The sequence below is a fragment of the Hemitrygon akajei genome, chromosome 4, assembly GCF_048418815.1.
Source record: "Hemitrygon akajei chromosome 4, sHemAka1.3, whole genome shotgun sequence".
In the NCBI taxonomy this organism is placed as follows: domain Eukaryota; kingdom Metazoa; phylum Chordata; class Chondrichthyes; order Myliobatiformes; family Dasyatidae; genus Hemitrygon; species Hemitrygon akajei.
The window spans coordinates 72,099,590-72,118,310 of NC_133127.1; the positions used below are offsets into that span (position 1 = coordinate 72,099,590).

The window sequence follows — 18,721 nt, forward strand, 5'->3', positions numbered from 1 at the left end:
CTAGTCAAGTTGCTCACAGCGACGGTCACTATTCATATTTAACTATACAAACTTATGTCACCTGCTGCCCTTGATGGGCAATGCTATCTAGTTTTCATCATCAATAGAACCTACTGATTGAAAGTAAGCATGGATTGTGTTAGCAATGGTCACATCAATACAGGAGGAATTGGTACAAGCAAAATAAAATTCTCTTTCAGCCATTCTTATGTTCTTTCACCACCCCCACCTCCCGTGTTGTGTTTTACATCCACAGCCTCGTAATTGTCAAGTTGCTAGATCCTTCCATTAGGCAGATGCCCTTGCAGAGAAACGTCTGAATACAGGCCATTAGCACTGAGTTCAGAATGGGGCATCCTCCCTGGTCGTTCTAGTCTGCATCTACTTAGGCCAGTATTGATGAAGCTTAATAAAACGTTAATATAAAATTCTCCTGAAGTGATTTGGTTTTAATGAAACCCAATATTATTAAGTATGAAATGCCTAGCATGTCTACTAAACACATGGGGCAGCTACCCAACAACTGTTGACTTCTCGCCAGAGACCAAAGGATGTGTCATCCAGGAAACCATTGAAAACATTATGAAAGAACAAGTTGCCATCTTTCATGTTCAGATGGTAACTATTTTGGGTGCAGAACTTTTCTATGGACGTATCTACTTAGACCAGTATTGATGAAGTGCCTGCATTTGTTGATATGAAACTCAAGTATGGTTATCACCATGGTAACTTTGTTTGCTGATACAGAACTGTGGTTCGCCGTTCATTGTAGCTGATGTACAATGGATGTTGCAGTCAATTATAATAACATGGATGTTGTTGCGATTCCTGCTCCCATCATGGTCATGATGGCAAAACTGGCAAGAAAATAATGAGCTGACAAACATTGAGAAGTGGAGTCATTACCTTCTAGGATTTAAACTAAAAATACTAATTCTAATTGGCTCATATGTGTGCCTCTGCTTCATACACTTACTCATCAAAATTGTAGTTTATTTGTTGGATAATTGTTGTCATGAATGAACTGTATTAACATTCGGAACAGGCACTTGTTCAACGGTCAGATCCCACAAGTGTATTCAAAGGCAAAGGTATAAATGTTCCTGCTGTCTCAGCCTGATTTCTTGTGCATAGTTCAGACAATGGTTTGTATGTGGTTGTCATTTTGACAGTACATGTCTCCTGTGACCTCTGTATGCTTTGGACACTCGCATGTAATATGAATGTAAAGGTGCCATATCAATATTTCGGTGTGCATCTGGCATACAAAAAGCTATCAAACATTATTTCTCATCAGTTTTATGCTATTATTTGATCCAGAAACACTACAAAAACAAAGGCTATACAATTGAATTTGTCAGGCTCTCTGTTGCCTGATTCATTTTCACGTTCAGTCACTTTGTGCATTTGTTTAGCTTTGTGTTTGAAAGTTTTCACTCCGTGTGATTTTGCTCTTTGGTTGCGTTTTTGTCTGATTTGCACACTCACTCTATCTGACATTGTCTGTGATACTTTCTGTAAACTTTTTCTTTGAATCATCAGTCATTTGCCTTATGGGAGAATTTGCCACATGGATAACATTTTTGGTTTTTTGCAGCGTTCAGGGACATATTGTGCATTTCACATTCTAAACTCTTCTTCTGACATGTCCTTTTCTGTTGTCTCCAATGATATTGCAACGATCAATGCCCGTTCTAAGAATAGGTCTCTTTCTGAATGTAGCCTCATTTGTTTCCTCAACTATGCATAGCGCATACAAGCCTGTCCCTTAATGCATTATGAAGTCCATCTCCAAAATTGCATCACTGTGAAAGTTTGTGCAGTTCTGCGATGTATTCAGAAATGCTTTCATCCTTTGGCTGGTTCCTTTTGCAAAATCTAAATCTCTCAGCTACAGCTATTACTAGCAGTTCAGGGCTCAAATGATTTTGTAAAATTGCAACAATTTCATCAAACGTCTTGCTTGTTGGCTTTTCAGGAGCTACTAAGTTGCCTAACAGTCCATACATTTTTGCACCCATTAAGCTAAGAATCATGGATACTTTCTTTTCCTCATCCATGTAATTTGTGCTACAATACAGTTCAATCCTCTCAATATATGATTCCCAGTCCTCACTGGCACTATCAAATTCATCAGCTTTCCTGAATAAGGCCATCATCACGTTATGTTCACTTTAATTTTGCTGGTTGCATATCTCTCACTGTGTACCATGCACTATCACCCACACATCCCTTTGTTAGTGTCCATGACGGTGACTTGTTCTTTTCTCTTTTCCTCTTGCTGCCTCTCTCACTTCCTCTGAATGCTGCCATCTCATAACTGTCAGCGCAGGTGGTGTTCTTCGCTGACATTAAGGCTCTTACTCATTGCCAATTTGTTGTGTCTGTGCAACTACACATCAATTAAATAAAAGCACACACATGGAGGGGAGGTTAACTGTTGTATTATCTTTGCAGCAAGAGACCAACAGATCAATGTACATGGGTAAGCTATCAGTCAATAATTAGTGCTAAGGGGAGTCATTGCACTAAAGAAATAGATCCGTACATTTCGTTAACAATCTGCCACAACATATTGAATTTTATGTTAAGAGCTCATGATTGGATTATCAGCCTCCTAATGGTACCTGTTGAAAAATAATACTAAATGCAGTATTAAAGACACTTGTATATCTTGTGATATTGTAAGGTAAACTAAAGATGTATAACTTTTACTTTCCCTTTCTTTGTTTTACAGGGATTTTGCTTTTTACAAATGGTTTCATCAATTATGCAAAAACTCGGAAAGTAGCTTCGAAGATGGCCAGCTTGAAAAAGTCCAAGTTCCTTTTCATTTTCTAATGGTAAACAAATCAAGCCTTTCTAAATTGTGTGGGACTATGGTTTGTATATAGTTGGAATAGTAATTATCTTTCATTAAAATGTGGAAAGGTTTATTTCTGTATTATGAATAATTCTGCTCTGGTCAGAGAATTTCAAATGAACTGAGAGCCAGCAGTATGGTGGACTGAGTAAAAACTAAGTGTCAAGATCTTAAATGGTGGCAAATCCTATCCAATTGAGTAAATTGTGTTCACTCTTTAGCTTATTGTCCTAGTATGTTGGACAGTGATTTAACCTCTAAAAACAATTGCTGCTGTCTTAATCTTGTAAATAATGTTGGGCACCCAGGGGCTACAGTCCTTTAACACTAGTCCTTCATAACTTAAAATGAATTAGTGTAGATGAAAGTTAAGTGCATATATTTAATGTATGGTTGCAAGATTCTCTGCAGTTCTGAAACTTGACTATGAAAAATGTTAATTTAATAATCAAACATGATTGAGTTTTAGTACCCTGGTAGGTGTTTCCCTAAATATTTCTCCAATTTGATATATTACTATCTTTTTCCTGATTTTTATTTCCGATTGTTTTAAATTGTACATATAATATTTATCACAGGAGAGTGCAAGATATCCTTGAGGTAAAGAAAAGAATTTTTTTGGTAAACACCACGAGAATTCCTAGCAGGACTCTCCAAAATTGTAGTCATCGGTAGTTCTTTTAAAGTCTTCTGCTTCATTGAGTTGAACACCATGTCAGTTTCATGGCCCCAATATAGAGCCAATCAACTATCTATTGCTTTACCCAGAGGCCATCAGAGAGCACATGGATGAGGAAATTTAATTACTGATGGTGGAAGCACAATGTTAAGAGAATGTGTTGTCTGGTGTTCACTGTGAAATAATTTTGCATTATATGAGCTATGTTTATGATTGTTTCCCAGGAATTATAAAACATAAATCAGGCCATTCAGGTCAAAGGTATCTTACTGTCATAGAGTCATAGAGTAATACAGAATGAAAACAGGCCTTTAGGGCCAACTCCTCCATGCCGATCAAATTGCCTACCACAGCTAGTCCCGTTTGCCTTTTTTAGGCTCCTGTCCTTCTAAACCTTTCTTATCCATTTAACTATCTAACTGTCTCTTAAATGTTGTAAATGCACTCACCACTACAACTTCCTCTGGCAGCTTATTCCATATACCTACCACCCTCTTTGTGAAAAAATTGCCCCTCTGGCCCCTTGAAATTCTTCCCTTCACATGTTACATCTATGGCTTCTTGTTTTAGAAAATTCCCCTACCCCGGGAAAAATGTTATGACCATTCACTTTATCCATGCCTTCAGGATTTCAAATCATTCTTATAAGTTACATCTGACTCCTCTATGCTCCAAGGATAAAAGCCCCATCCTTTCCAGTCTCTCCTTATAATTTCTGACTTCCAGCTCTATTAAACTGTTGGTTAATCTTTTCTGAACCCTTTAATGTTCGGGACATCCTTCCTAAAACTAGGTGACCAGAATTACACACAATACTCCAAAGGTAATCAGTAACATAATGTTTCAACTCTAGTACTCAGTTCCCTGGCCGATGAATATGAGTATGCCAAACTCTTTCTTCACCATCCTGTCTACTTATGTCACCCTTTTCATGGAACTGTGTATCTGTAGTGCCAGGTATCTCTATTCTACAATATACTCTAAAGATCTACCATTCACTATGCAAGTTCTACCCTGATTTAACTTCTCGTAGTGCAAAACTTTAAACGTATCTGCATTAAATTCCATTTGCCATTCCTTGGCCCATGTTCCCAATTGATTTAAATCCTAGATAGCCTTCTTCACTGTCCATTATGCCACCTATTTTGATGTCATTCACAAATTTACTAATCATGCTAGTCACATTCTCATCCAGATTGTTAATATAAATGGCAAATAACATGGACCCAGCACCAATCTCTGTAGCACAACACTGGTCACAGGACTCCAGCCTGAAAAACAATCCTCCGCCACCAGCCTCTGACTTCTACCACCAAGCCAATTTTGTATCCAACTGGCTACCTCAGCTGCGATCCTTCTCGGATCTGTCTAGCATGTGGGACTTTGTTAATGATCTTTTTGTAATTCACATAGACAATGTCTGCTGCCCTGCCTTCATCAATCTTCATGGTCACCTGTTCAATAAACAAAATCAAATTCATGTTACATGATTTCCAATGGACAAAATCATGTTGACTATTCCCAATCAGTCTTTGCCTTTCCAAATGTATGTAGTTTATCTTTCAGAAATCTTTCCAGTAGCTTTCCTACTACTGATGTTAGGCCCACTGGCCTATAGTTCCCTGGCTTGTTCTTGAATAAGGCACAAAATTAGCCCCTGCCCACACCCTCCAAGTCTTCTAGATCCTTTGATTATCACTTGGGACTTGGAATCTAAATTCTGACGCTTTCCAAAAAAAAGCTTTTAAACTTTTGATGCCGTTTCAAGTTTGAATGTTTAACTTTCTTAAATGGGGATATTAGCCCTTTTATTTATACCAGTTTTGTTTGCCATGAAAATTTACAGTTCACAAGCCTGGAAATTAGTCATTAACCAATATGATAATATGCTTGTGCCACTGAATGAGCACATTCATTTAGTGTGCACGGCTAATCATCTGCAATGCTCTGAAGTAAAGTCCTTTTGGGAATTCATCTGAAAAAGGAAAAGATTATAAAATTGAAGTGTTACCTTTCTGGGAGATCTATTGACGATATCTTGCAACATGTGCTGTGTGCAAATGTTGCATCTTGAGGATACAGCCTACTCTGGAGTTCAAGTCAAACACCTGCCTGTCATACTGTCCTATCCCACATGTTGGTACCTTCTTGATGGATCCTTCATTGTCATCATGTGGTCCATGGCTCACTGGGGAAATACAGGACAATTTCCTAACTGTATGCCTTAGGTGCCCAGGGATGAAACAGAAGAACCAAACAGAAGTATGAATGAGGGTTTGCATCAGTTAAAACCTTGCTGGTTAAACTGACTCTAATCCCTTGGCAGCCAAGATGGAAGCTGTATCTCAAAACTTGAAGATTGCACTGTGAAGAAAACAGGAGAATGAGTTTGCAATTTGTTGACTTGAAGTTCATAGAATTGACCAGTACTACCTGAAGAGTCATAGCTCCATTTGGAACAATCCTTATGGATCTGTAGTTTTGAACATATGATTAGGGGAATTTAGCAGAATTTGTTGCCTTAACTCGTATGGGTTGAATGTGCTGGTAAAAGCATTATCTGGAGATGGTGGCATGCATCACTAGGAAACAATATCCACCAAGGTATTCAAAATGACTTTGAACTTGTTAGTAGAAATATCAGAGGTCCCATAAGGTTCTCAAAGACCTCTAATCAATAGGTGAAGTTGCTGTTCTCATAGCTTATCAACTCTTAACAGTGATCAGATCTGTCAGACCATTTTCTTTAGCTGGGTGGAATACAAACTGAAGGAATACTGTAAACCCAGTTTGATCAATTTTATTATGAGGAGCGTAGTTATGCTGTTCAAAAGATGAAGGAAATTTTCCATTTTCAATATAATTCTGTAGAGGAGTATATCTTGGAATATCATCCTCATTTATCTATTTAAAATATTGTGTGAGGAGCTGGTCACCTTATTACAGGAAGGTTGTGGAGACTGTTGAAAGTGCACAGAAGGGGTTTACCAGAATGCTGCCTGATTGAAGAGTATGAACAATAAGTCATTATAAGTCATTAAGTATTATAAGATTGACAAACTTGGGTTGTTTTCCCCAGAGAACAGGACACTGAGGGAAAGACCTGATAGAGGCTTTCAAAGTTATGAGAAGCATAGATAGGGTGGATAGCCAGAATCAGTCAGAATCTTCTCTGTCACAACCACAGATTTGGCAATTGTGCTTGTGAATATGAACACATCAGCTAATTAGTATTTCATTGTGATAGTATTTAATCCATTCATTCCATTGCAGTATTTGTCGAGACTTGGACACAGCTGTGCTCCGCTGTCTGCATCTTGCCTTGCCTGAGAAATTGGACTATTGACTCTAGAGACTAGCGGTATTCATTTTATTCTTAATTGTTCTTTTCAGTCGCTGTGTAGGCTACGCTTTCCATTTGAGAGTTCTAGTTAACGGCCCTGTTTGGCCTAGCATTTACTGTTTTCTTTTCCCTTTAACGCTGTTCACATTAAAATCTGTGAAATGTCGACCAACTTCAGTGTCTGTCACTCTGCACTTGGGCCATATCCGAACCTGGTGATGCTTTTCCCTAGGGCAGAAATGTTAAACACCACAGGATATACATCACACACAAATTGCTGGAGGAACTCAACAGTTCAAGCAGCATCTACAGAGAGGAATAAACAGTCGATGGTTTGGGCCAAAATTAGAGGGGGAATGTTTAAAGGTAATATGAGGAGCTAGTTTTACCAGGGCGGTAGTGGAAGCAGGCAATTTGGTGGAGTTAAACAGTTTTTTTTAATGACTATGAAGGGAACAGAGAATGATATGCAAGAAGAGAACACTTAGTATAAATTAGGATCATGATAGCCTAAATATGGACTTAAAGGTCTGTCTAGTGCTGTATTATTCTATGTTCTATGTCCTATATTCTATAAATACAAATATATTTGACTGAGTGCAATTTATTTATGAGGTGCAGGTCATGGAGTAATCAATTGTAACTAACGTATATCATGCCACAAGAATTAGCCCACATGCATCCAATCAGGATCTACAGTAACAAGACTTATTTTTATAGAACAAGAGGTGGGGAAAACTGATTTAAGGTCTAACGATATTGCTAGCAATATCAGAACCGTTGACTTTCCCACTGTGTGCTTTCAAAGAACTTTTCTATTCGATAGGACCCTGAGATGATGGTGCGCACAGTGACATTTTAAGCCCATCTAACTACATCTGATCCAAGTTCTCAGCAAAAATGGCATTAGAAACAAGTTCAACAAACGGCTTCGCTCAGTTTGATAAAAATGAGTCTGAATAGAACAGTTTTTCCTTTCACATTGCTCTGTAATGGATTGACCTTTTATGAGGTAGAGAAAATAATGCAGCTACCATCCAGACTTCTGAGGCCGACTGCTCTCCCCTGCTCCCTCCCACCTCCCGTCCTCCAAGTCATCTTTGAGAACTACACTGAATCAATTTTGTTTCGAGTAGAAACTTTTGTCACAATGAATCTCTTGTACTCACTAGAAATGGAATAACCTGCAGCGCATTTACAGGGATGACATTCTCACTGAGACTGATAACATTTCTGAATGCCAGCCCTCTAGGTAGTGGCATCTGTTCTTCCTCTATTCTCTTTAGCAGCAGCTGTGTCCACAGCATGGTGTTGCAAATGGGAAAACGAGACTGAATACAGTCAATTACATTCCACATAATAGTCTAAGTGTACTGTATAACCACATTAGAGATATTGGAATAACGCCTAGATAATCAAGTTTCTTTAAGTCAAGCAAGCTCCACAGCATGCAGTTGAACAAAAATAAACATTTTCACTATAAAAAGATTCACTTATGGGCTATTTGAAATACACATTGGATTTATCTGCAAATCCTTACATTAATATGAATATTGTATTGTGCTGTTCTGCTGAAATATTTAATAGAACACCAATCAGGTACAGTATGCTATACTGGTGAGCACTTCCCTGCCAAGCTTTACTGATGTTAATCAGAGTAACGGCTGGACTCATTTCTGTATCCTCATCAGGTCTGATCGTCATCGTGGCAGCTGTCAGTTTTGATTTGCTGCAGGTGTTTATGCAGTAAATGAGCACTCGGAAAAGGAGTCTTGATGATAACAACTAGTTTCAGAAGTGAAATGGAGTAATAGCTTTTCTCTGTGTGCAGTATTGTTTTGACGGACACATGTACGGAGCAGTAATTAAAAAAAAGGCTCCACCCAGACAAGGTAGTACTCTGAAAAATGTCAAGTTCAAAACACTTTGTATTATCTTTTGACAAAAAGATAAATGTAAAGTATCCCTGGCAGATGCACAAGCAAGGAAGGTTAAAATATGTTAAAAAAAACAAGTCTTTTTTAGTTATTAACTGAATTTTGCAGTCAACAGTAAACGAGAAGAAAAAATCAATTACTTGCACTTGTTTGGCAACTTCCCTCCAGCTTTTACACTGGAACTTGCAGTCTACAGAAATTCGCTTTGGAATGGAGCTCTATGAAGAAAATATGACATGGCAGGTCTTTATCCCTTCATTAATCAGTCTTAGATGTTATTTGTGACCCTTGTAATCTGAGAACCAGGAAACGTAAGTTAAAATAGTTCATAAAATAACAAATCATCTACAGACATTAGGGCTATTTAAAGAGAAAAAAGATTAATATGGGAAACTGGTTGAAAGCATTAGATGAGGCTTCGGTCAGCTCAGCTATGATCTCATTGAATGGCATTTCAGGCTTGAGGGGTCAGGTGGCCTACCTCTCCTCCTATTTTCTTACATTCTTAATTGAAAAAAAAAGGAGGTAGAATTTGTCTTCTGCATTAGCTGCTTAGAAGTTGAGCAGAGAAAGGTGAATACAATGGTAGAGAATGAAAAGAAAAATGTTAAACATAGAAATCAGGATTTCCTCAGTAAAGTACCACTCTTACTCTCCATTTTCAAAATCAGATCCAGATCTGAAAGGCTTTTTTGCTGGCCATGGCCATTCTGTCACCATGTAGAGCCAGATTACAAAGGTAGATCAATATGAGCCCTGCTTATGAACCCTTCTGGGAAAAGCATTGCCAAAATTCAAAGGTGCTTCCTTGAGTTACCAGTCTATTAACACTGTCTTTTTTTCAATGCTCTGAAGTTTGGAAGCATTTGAAATCTATTAAAAGCCAAAAGAAGATATCATTTAAGCTTTATTAAGCATTTTAAATCAAAGGAAAAGACAACTAAGATCAACTAAAACAAACAGAAATAATTTTAAAAAACTGACTTTCTTCAGTTTCCTTCCTACAGTCAACATTGGACATTGATATGTGAAGACCATGGACCCTGCACCATCTCAGCAAATTGTTTATCCACTGTCACATTAACAAGTTCCAGGCACTTACATTTTTAATTGATCAATATCACATAAAAGTTGAAGGAATGAGACTTAATGCATTTCAAACTTAAGGTGTAGTTCACAGAGGTTATGCAGTTACAGTTTTAAAATTTCAGTTACACTTCAATGGTCAAGCCCCCACCTTTCTGGGCACAATTTCTGGGGATCCAATGAGCAATTACATGCCAGTTCAATGCCAAGCCCCTTGATGGGAAACTGATAAGGTGCAGCTTGTGGAGCAGATGAGAGCAATTTCTTGATTTCTATTTCTGACGTCACTTATGTAGACACTAGACAAAATCTTTTATTCATACAACTCTGGAAAAAAGTTGCATTATGCTGTTGAAATTTGGCTTAACCCAGAGTTGAGGGACTTTGCATTCACTTTTGTGCCTCTCAGGAAATTGATCTCCTTAATTTTTGTTGCATTTTCATTTTTTTCCCCAGGACTTCTGGTGTAAAACTTCTCCATTTCTGCAGTGACATTCTAAATCCCACTTGTCTGAATATAAAATGGGTCCGATTAATTCACAGAACCAACATGCTTCCAACTTTCCTTCCTAAGGTTCAGTGACAACTATTTTCAGATCTTCACCATGTGTTCAGGACATGATCTTTTCAGTCAACATCAATGCAGTTCTATTTTCAGTCACCATGAGGGCGAAATTTAAGCACGGCAAATGAACCAGCATAAGAAGCCACTCCACTCATTTCCATGCAGCAACCATTTGTGAGCTCTTCATTGCAATTTCCAATATTAGGACATGCTCTCTTTACTTCAGAAGAGTTGAATCAGTCATTGCTCAACTTTGGCATTTCTTCAGTTATTTAACCACCATTTCATTTTAGTACTCAGTCACTCACAGATCTTCACTGAATCACAAACAGCTCTTGGCCAGCTACTACTGAGTCATAACGACATAAAGTTCTACATTATACAATAATGCATCATTTGTTTATAGCACATTATGAGTCATTTGACTTCAGATTTCCTATTGTCGTTGATTAAAAAGGATGCCACGTTGTTTAAATGTAATTGTGCCAATTGAAAAGAAAATTAGTGAGCATATATAACTACATTTTTCATTTACTGTATGTTAATGAGTGGTGATTATCACTAAGCTATTTAACAATAACTTACTTCAATTCTGCCCTCGTTTGATCACAAAATCTTTCTGACTTAACCCATAAATTCTCCAGTGCTAAGATGCAAGTTCCAGCTGAGGTGGGATCCTCAGCCCCACCTCAAGAAATATAGGAAATGGTGGTTGTGTAAAGTTAGGCCAGGACAAAATTGGAACCAGTAGTGGGTGCTGCAAAATTGGAGCAGTAATGTTTCCATCGTGTTTAACTGCATCTAGATGTTGCATTTTTCTTTGGTACTTACAGCAAAAGCAGAAAAACCATAGAAAATAACAGCAAAGTGCTCTTAGAACTTCCCCAGAACAACTTTAACATCAGCAGCTCAACCAGCAGTAGAGCATCGGCACCTTGCTAGCAAAAGGACAGCAGCCCCAAGGAAATTCCTGTCCATTGATCTAATTCCCTGGAACTGGATTCACTTTGATTATTTCCATCAACAACATAAGGCCTTACTGAGTACCAAAGGGTTAATTTTCTGATTTCATGATACAAGCAAGTCTACACTCTGTATGATTTTCCAGTCAACTACATCAATGGGTAGAATATCTGCTTCACAGCAAACTTTGTGATATGTGCTGTACACAGGAACTTCATTTTGCTTGTAATGGTTGAAGTCTGGATATGTATATGGATAGTAGGGGCAGTGCAGGTCGATGGGAGTAGGTGATTTAAATGGTTTGGCTCAGACTGAATCTGTGTTGTGTGTTTCTGTTTCTGTGTTGTACTTTTCTATGATTCTATGACTGTAAGGAAATTTGTCATCTGCTCCTGCTCTACTGAAGTAATATTTGCAAACTCAAAGGTCTTAAGGTGGATAAGTCACCTGGAACAGATGGACTGCATCCCAAAGTCCTCAGAGAGGTTCCTGAAGAGATAACAGACGCATTGGTCATGATCTTTCAAGAATCACTTGATTCTGGCATGATCCTGGATGACTAGAACCTCAGTGATTGGGAAAGTGTTGGAGTCTATTATTAAGGATGACGTTTTGAGGTACTTGGAGACTAATGATAAAATAAGTCAAAGTCAGCATGGTTTCTGTAAAAGGAAACTTTGCCTGACAAATCTGTTAGAGTTTTTCATGGAGGGAACAAGGAGGGTGGACAAAGGAGAGGTAGTGGATGTCATATATTTGGAGTTTCAGAAGGTGTTTGTGATGGTGCTACACATGAGGCTGCTTAACAAGATAAAATCGTACGTCGTTACAGGCAAGATAGAAGAATGGCAAACTGCAGGGGGTCCAGTGAGGGGGGCAGCAGAGTCTTGATATGCCTCATGACGAGCCTCTCAAAACACTTCATGATGATGGATGTAAGCGCAACGGGATGGTAGTCATTTAGGCAAGACACTGAAGACTTCTTCGGCATGGGGACGATGGTGGCGGCCTTGAAGCACGTTGGAATGGTGGTGCTGCTCACGGAGATGTTGAAGATGTCACTGAGAACATCTGCGAGCTGGTCTGCACATCCTCTGAGCACTCTACCGGGGATGTTGTCTGGTCCAGCAGCCTTCTGTGGGTTGACCCTGCACAGGGTTCTTCTCACATTGGCCATGGTGTGACACAGCACCTGATCATCTGTAGGAGGGGTGGACTTCCTTGCTGCCACGTCATTTTCCACCTCAAACCAGGCGTAGAAGTTATTCAGCGCATCTGGGAGGGAGGCATCACCTGCACATTCAGGTGCTGTTGTGCTGTAGTTGGTGATGTCCTGGATGCCCTTCCACATGCGCTGCATGTCACCGCTGTCCTGGAAGTGGCTGTGGATATGCTAGGCGTGTGCACACTTTACCCCTCTGATGGCTCGGGACAGTTTGGCCCTTGCTGTTGTTAGAGCTGCCTTGTCACCTGCTCTGAAGGCGGAGTCGCGGGACCTCAGCAGCGCACGCACCTCTGCAGTCATCCATGGCTTCTGGTTGGCGTGTGTAGTGATGGTCTTGGACAGAGTAACATCATCAATGTACTTGCTGATGTAGCTGGTCACTGATGCTGTGTACTCCTCTAAGTTGGTAGAGTTGCCATCAGTTGCAGCCTCCCTGAACGTGCCTCTCAATTTTGTGCAATTTTGTGATCAAACGAGGGCAGTGTGCTCAAAGCAGTCTTGAAGAGCAGAGATGGCTCCTGCTGGCCAGGTTTTCACCTGCTTCTGAACTGGTCTGGAATGCCTGATGAGTGGTCTGTTTACTGGGATTAGCATAACAGAGATGTGGTCTTCCTTCTCCCTGCGCAGCTCCTCTGCATCACATCCACCAATGTATGAAATCAGAAGGTTTTGTTTCCGTCTCCAATTCAACATCTGCTGCTACAGTGTTTTCTGACTTACAGCTTGATTTCCATGACTGTTTGTAACCATAATACAGTTCCCCTTTCAGAGTATTACTGTCTAGTTTCAGCCACTGCTAGCCATTCAACACATCAACGGGCATGTGCCTGTGCTGAACGCAGCCTCTCTGCAATAACTTCTGATTTGGTAATAAGGTTTGAACCCAATTTTACATGTCATCTCCACCAATCGAAACAGATGCTGGCCTCACGATATGGTTCTCTAGTCTGTTTTTCAGTTCTGTACATTCTATCCCTCATTATCTCAAAATATCTTGCACCTTTTATGCAAATAAAAGATCTACTTCCTAAAGAATTGTTTGCCTTTCCCCATTCACTATCTTTCAGCCGCTCTAAGTTTATCACAGTTTGCAACCTTCCTCTCCACACCTTACCTGACCAGAAATGCTGGAAGATAGCTATCTATGTCATTCAAAGGTGAAGGATAAAGAATAGGGCAAAAGATTTCAGCTTGGCTGCAATAATTTCTGCACTCCAGTAAATTAGTGTAGTTGGCTTGAAGAACTTAAACTTTTCTCAAACTCCAAAGACTCCAAAGTTGCTAAGGACTCCTTTGAATGATGTAGTTGGTAGGAGGTTGTTCTGCAAATGTAAGCATCTGAGAGTTAGATTTTCTGTGTTTGGTTAATGTATGCATTTGCTGGTTAATGTATGCATATGACCAGCTTTAAGAAGGCCAGTGTCAAATCAGCATTACAAATGTGTTCATCTTGTATGTCTCTTTTTATGATCCTAAGTTACTTCTGGATGCTAGAAACATCAAGTTCTGCAGGATTATCCCATCAGCGAGTTGCTCAATAGCGATGGAACTGGGCTTATTTTGAACTGCTGGTATGTTGTCACCTGGACTTGTGCATAGGTGGATGGTGTGCAGTGTGAGGGATTGTCGTGGACATTTTTATTGTGATCACAAGACCTTGTTGGACATTTATGATGTAGAGTTTATAAAGTGCAAGTCCAGTTCAATGGTTCATTGGAAGTGACTGAAGCAGGAGAGCTGCGTTGTCTTGGCTATAGCAAGGACTGGACCTAGTCTGTGGGGTCACCTGTTGCAGTCACCCAGGGGAGGAGACAGTGTAGGAGAGAGAAAGGGTCTCTGTGAGTGTGCAGGAATTGGTATCAGATTGGGGTCTAACCCCTCCCATCAGTGCAGCCCTCTGGAGTTCATCCAGTGCTGTCTTACATTGTTCACCTGGTGCTGCCCTCCAGAGTTCGCTCGATGGACCAGGACAATCTCCAGTCATGCCACTCAGGGACTTGGGCAACATTTTTATTTGTGACTGTATGCTTTTCTGAAATTGTAATCATATGTGCTGTTGGTAATCTGCTCTGCACCTTTGCCCCTGAGAAATGCTGTTTCGCCTGGCTCTATTCATGTACGGTTGAATAATAATTAAACTTGAACTTGAACTCGAGGATTGATGTTATGAAATGCCCTTGCTGCATGCCTCTGTTATACACACTCATACCCTTTACAGAAAATTGGAAACAAATCGGCACACGTTGTGGAAGATTCTACTTAGTATTGTCAATGTGGAGTGTGCTACTTCAGTATATCTCTGGAGCCAGGTGAGAGTTCTTCAGGAGCTTTACTGGAGATCCTGCTGTTCCCTATCCATTGGTGATGGATAGTGGGGGTAGGATTCCAACTAGGCCTTTTCCCCCTTTGCTCCATGTCTCCTTCAGTGGCTATGTATGATCTGCCTGGACTTAAGTCCTCCTTTATTTGTCCCTGAAGCTGAAAGTGCAAAATGTCTGATGAATACATGCTCCCTTTCTTCCAATGCTTCCTGTAAGATGCTCAAACAGCATAGCAGCGCATCATGTCATTTTTAAGGTGAAGTCCTTAGGGAATTGCCAGTAGAAATCTTGATAAAGTTAATCAGAAGGTCAACTAATGAAAGGACTTTGCTCTTCAAGCCTGTATCCGCAGATGAACTATAAGTGGTGATTATTCTAATCAGATGCATTAAACATTCCACTTAATAATGACAGCATATTATACTTTAGATTTGAAGTTCTGATCCTTTGGAGGCTGAACACAATAAATCCACTGCTGTAAAATATGTTTAATGCTGCTAGACAATGAACTTTTAGGCACCCGTACCTTTAATTGGTACCAAAAATTCTCCACAGCTAGTTTCCTTCCAATCTGTTTGCTGACGTTAGAAATGGGTTCAGACCCAAAGGTGAATCATCCTAATATTTGGCAGTCTCCTTGATGAGAAATAGCAAGCAATTTAAGAGGCAATTAACTCTTTCATGATCCTATGTACAGCAAGCTGCAATTCAATTCCTAGACAATTACTAATTCAAAACAGGCTAACCCAGTGATTCAGTTGAAGGTCCTGTTTCGGCTACATCAGTCCTCCTAAGCAGCTCCCTTTACCAAGCCCCTGATCTAAGTATAAATGCATCCACATACCACTAGGCTTAATGATAGTTTCTCTTCCAAGAGAACCACAACCTCGTTGTGGTGTGGAAGTTTGTGAGCCTCAATGACCCAGAGATCCGTGCTGGCTGGAGTCAAGCCTTATGCTTTGGTTTTTGGTGTGGTCACCCATGCCTATGGGTCAAAAGGTAGAGGCCAGATGAAGAGTGGTCCACCAGTCCTCTAGGTTTGGGGTTCAGCTCAGGGCTAACAACCCTGACTGATCAAACAGCAATGAAAGGTCTTTGTGGGATGATATTGGCCAAGGACATACAAAGGTGGAGGACCATCATTGCTGCCCTAAACATCAGTAAGTTACATAAGTAAGTTAAGGATAGCTTCTAATCTGCTGTTATAAGATTGTTGAATGGGTCTCCTATACAAGAAATATCAACCTTGATCTTTCAGTCTATCTCTTCATGGTCCTTACTCTTTATTTATCTACCTGCACTGCACTTTGACTGTAGCTGTAACACTATATTCTGCATTAGGTTTTGTTTTTTTTTTCCTTTAGTGCTACCTTGATGTACTTGAGTATGGAATGATCTCCGTGAATAGCATACAAATACTATTATCTCACTACATATGACAATAATAATAAACCAATTATCAATTAAGCTACACTGAACTTTGGCCCAAAGGCCCACAACAATATCTTGCCTGTTTTTGTCGATCCTGGTCAATGTTTCTGATGGGATTAGATTGTCCATAAATTACTTAACTCAGAATGAGGTTCAATCACATCATCCTTTCCATCACAAAGATGCCACAAACTTCATTAATGCTTTTGTCACCTTCTCACTCAACTATCTAACTCTCCTCTGGCTGAACTCCCACCCACCATTGTCTAACTAAAAACTGAAGATTTTCATCCCTAAGTCCAAATGCGCCTTTAACAACACGTTGCCACCAACTGGCTCCTCGCTCACCTGTATCACCTCTGCCAATTCACCTTGCCCCACATCTGGCACAGACCAGTGCATCTCTCTTAGAAGTCCTCCATTCCTTTCAAGCACAGATATCAACTGTGTTAATGGTACCTCAATCTAGAATTCAGGTGTTCCTCCCTAAGATCAAGGAGAGCCATAATTCTATCATCTGTGGATCAGACAGAGATAACAAAATGAAAATCAGAGGTCACCACAATTTAATTCTAATTTTTACAGGGATGAAAAACTTATCAATTGTTGTATATAATGCTTTGTCCGGATCTATACCTCTGGCACAGTGCATGAGGCAATAAACTTGTGGGATACATGAGTTTTTCATCAAACCAAATCTAACTATTATCTCCATCCTCAGTCCAGTTTCCCAGTAGTCTGTGTTGTGCTGTTCCAAAGTCATGTTCATTACTACTCTTAGAGTTATACAGAAAGTTGGTTAATAATCCTTTGAGAACTTAATAATCAATACCTTTAAAACTGCAGCAATTAAATGCACAAAGACTTTAAAATGCTACAGGAAATTAATCCTACTTTGCTTTCTCTTGCAGATATTTGCTGCCCTACTTCCTTCCGTATTGCCAAGCTTCACTCTGTGGTGAAAAAAAAAGGAATCACAGATTTCAGATGATGAATTAATAAGCAGCAAAGTGATTCAATTTTGTGGACTTGGCTTTCCCAGCCACTTGAAAAACTTCTGTTGGGTACATTTTGTTGCTGACTGTGCTTCTTATAATTGATCTGATAGAATTCACATAATTTTCAAATATTTTGCTTATAACTCTGGTAAATGGAAATTATAGTCATCGTTTGTTAATTCATTAGAGGTATGCTTCAAAATTGTTCAATGCTCTTTGATCAGGAGAGGGCACTGTTGCTTTTTGAAAGACTAAATACATTGTGACCAAAGAATTGAAATGTGTACACTATGAGTCTGAAATAGGCTGAAAATACCTTCACTGCCCAGATGCTTTGAACTACATGAAAATGTATAATAAATTATATAAAAATAATTTGCAGTCTTTAGAATTTTCAAGGTTATTATTTTTGAGATCAGTATTTTTTAACAATGACATTTAAAATTATTAAATAAACATACAGCTATTACAATTGTTTATGGAAAGAAATCTATACTGCATTGCCATTAGCTTGATGATGCCAAAGCATGTTTCTCTAAATGGTTTAGCGGGTTTACATTGGGAAGTTCTGGCAGTGCAACAGGAATCCCATATTAATGCCTTGTCTGAGTGCCCCTGTTCATACTGCCATAACAGAGCTTAGCTGTAATGCTCTAAGATTTCTGCAGCTAATTGTTGCATTCCTCAATTAGGGAGGAAGAAATTATGCAATGACTCATTCCAGATCTGTATCTTGAAATCCCTGATGAAAATGTACATCTGCAGAGTTTAAGCCAGCACCAGATCCAATGCTCCACACAGCTTGGTAGCTTTACTGCACTAATATTCTCAGAGCTTCTATATGAAAAATATCTTGGGGTGCAGTCCTATAATCTAACCAAAATACCTGTGAAAATGTATTTCAATAAGAAAATGATGATTTCCAAGAAGTAAAATTTGAAAGGAATATCTGTTTATTTTCATAAATAATTTTGTTCCCCAAGCAAAAATAAACTGCTATATTTAGCAGATATATCAGAAACCAGTGTTGCTTCAGTTCAGTGATATTGTGGTGAATTACTTTGGAAACAGTGGCTATCAAAATGTATTTGAATGTTTTTGACTCAATGCTATATAAGAAGTGATTTTACACTGAATTGTAATTGACATTTGTGCCTTGAAATTACAAAATGGAATGCAGTTAGTGAAATATGTACATCCAGGTTAGTATTATTTGACATTTTAGCCCACATAGAACAGTGCCCCTGTTAAATCGGAGTTGAGTTTTAGCCAAACCTTAAGTAATTGTTGTTATTATCCAATAGTATAAT

At 39.2% G+C, this 18,721-nt stretch overlaps 1 protein-coding gene across 2 annotated transcripts in view; it reads left to right on the forward strand.

The window, feature by feature from the left end:
* LOC140726433 (NEDD4 family-interacting protein 1-like) overlaps positions 1 to 18,435 on the forward strand; it is a 280,526-nt gene extending 262,091 nt beyond the window's left edge. For both annotated transcript variants that reach the window (XR_012098634.1, XM_073042817.1), the window contains 2 exons: positions 2,738 to 2,843; positions 17,325 to 18,435. Coding sequence is in view for 1 of the 2 variants with exons in the window: in XM_073042817.1 (XP_072898918.1) it covers positions 2,738 to 2,841 (104 nt within the window). In the remaining variant the exon portion in view is untranslated. The remainder of the gene's footprint in view (positions 1 to 2,737; positions 2,844 to 17,324) is intronic.
* The last annotated feature ends 286 nt before the right edge of the window (positions 18,436 to 18,721 follow it).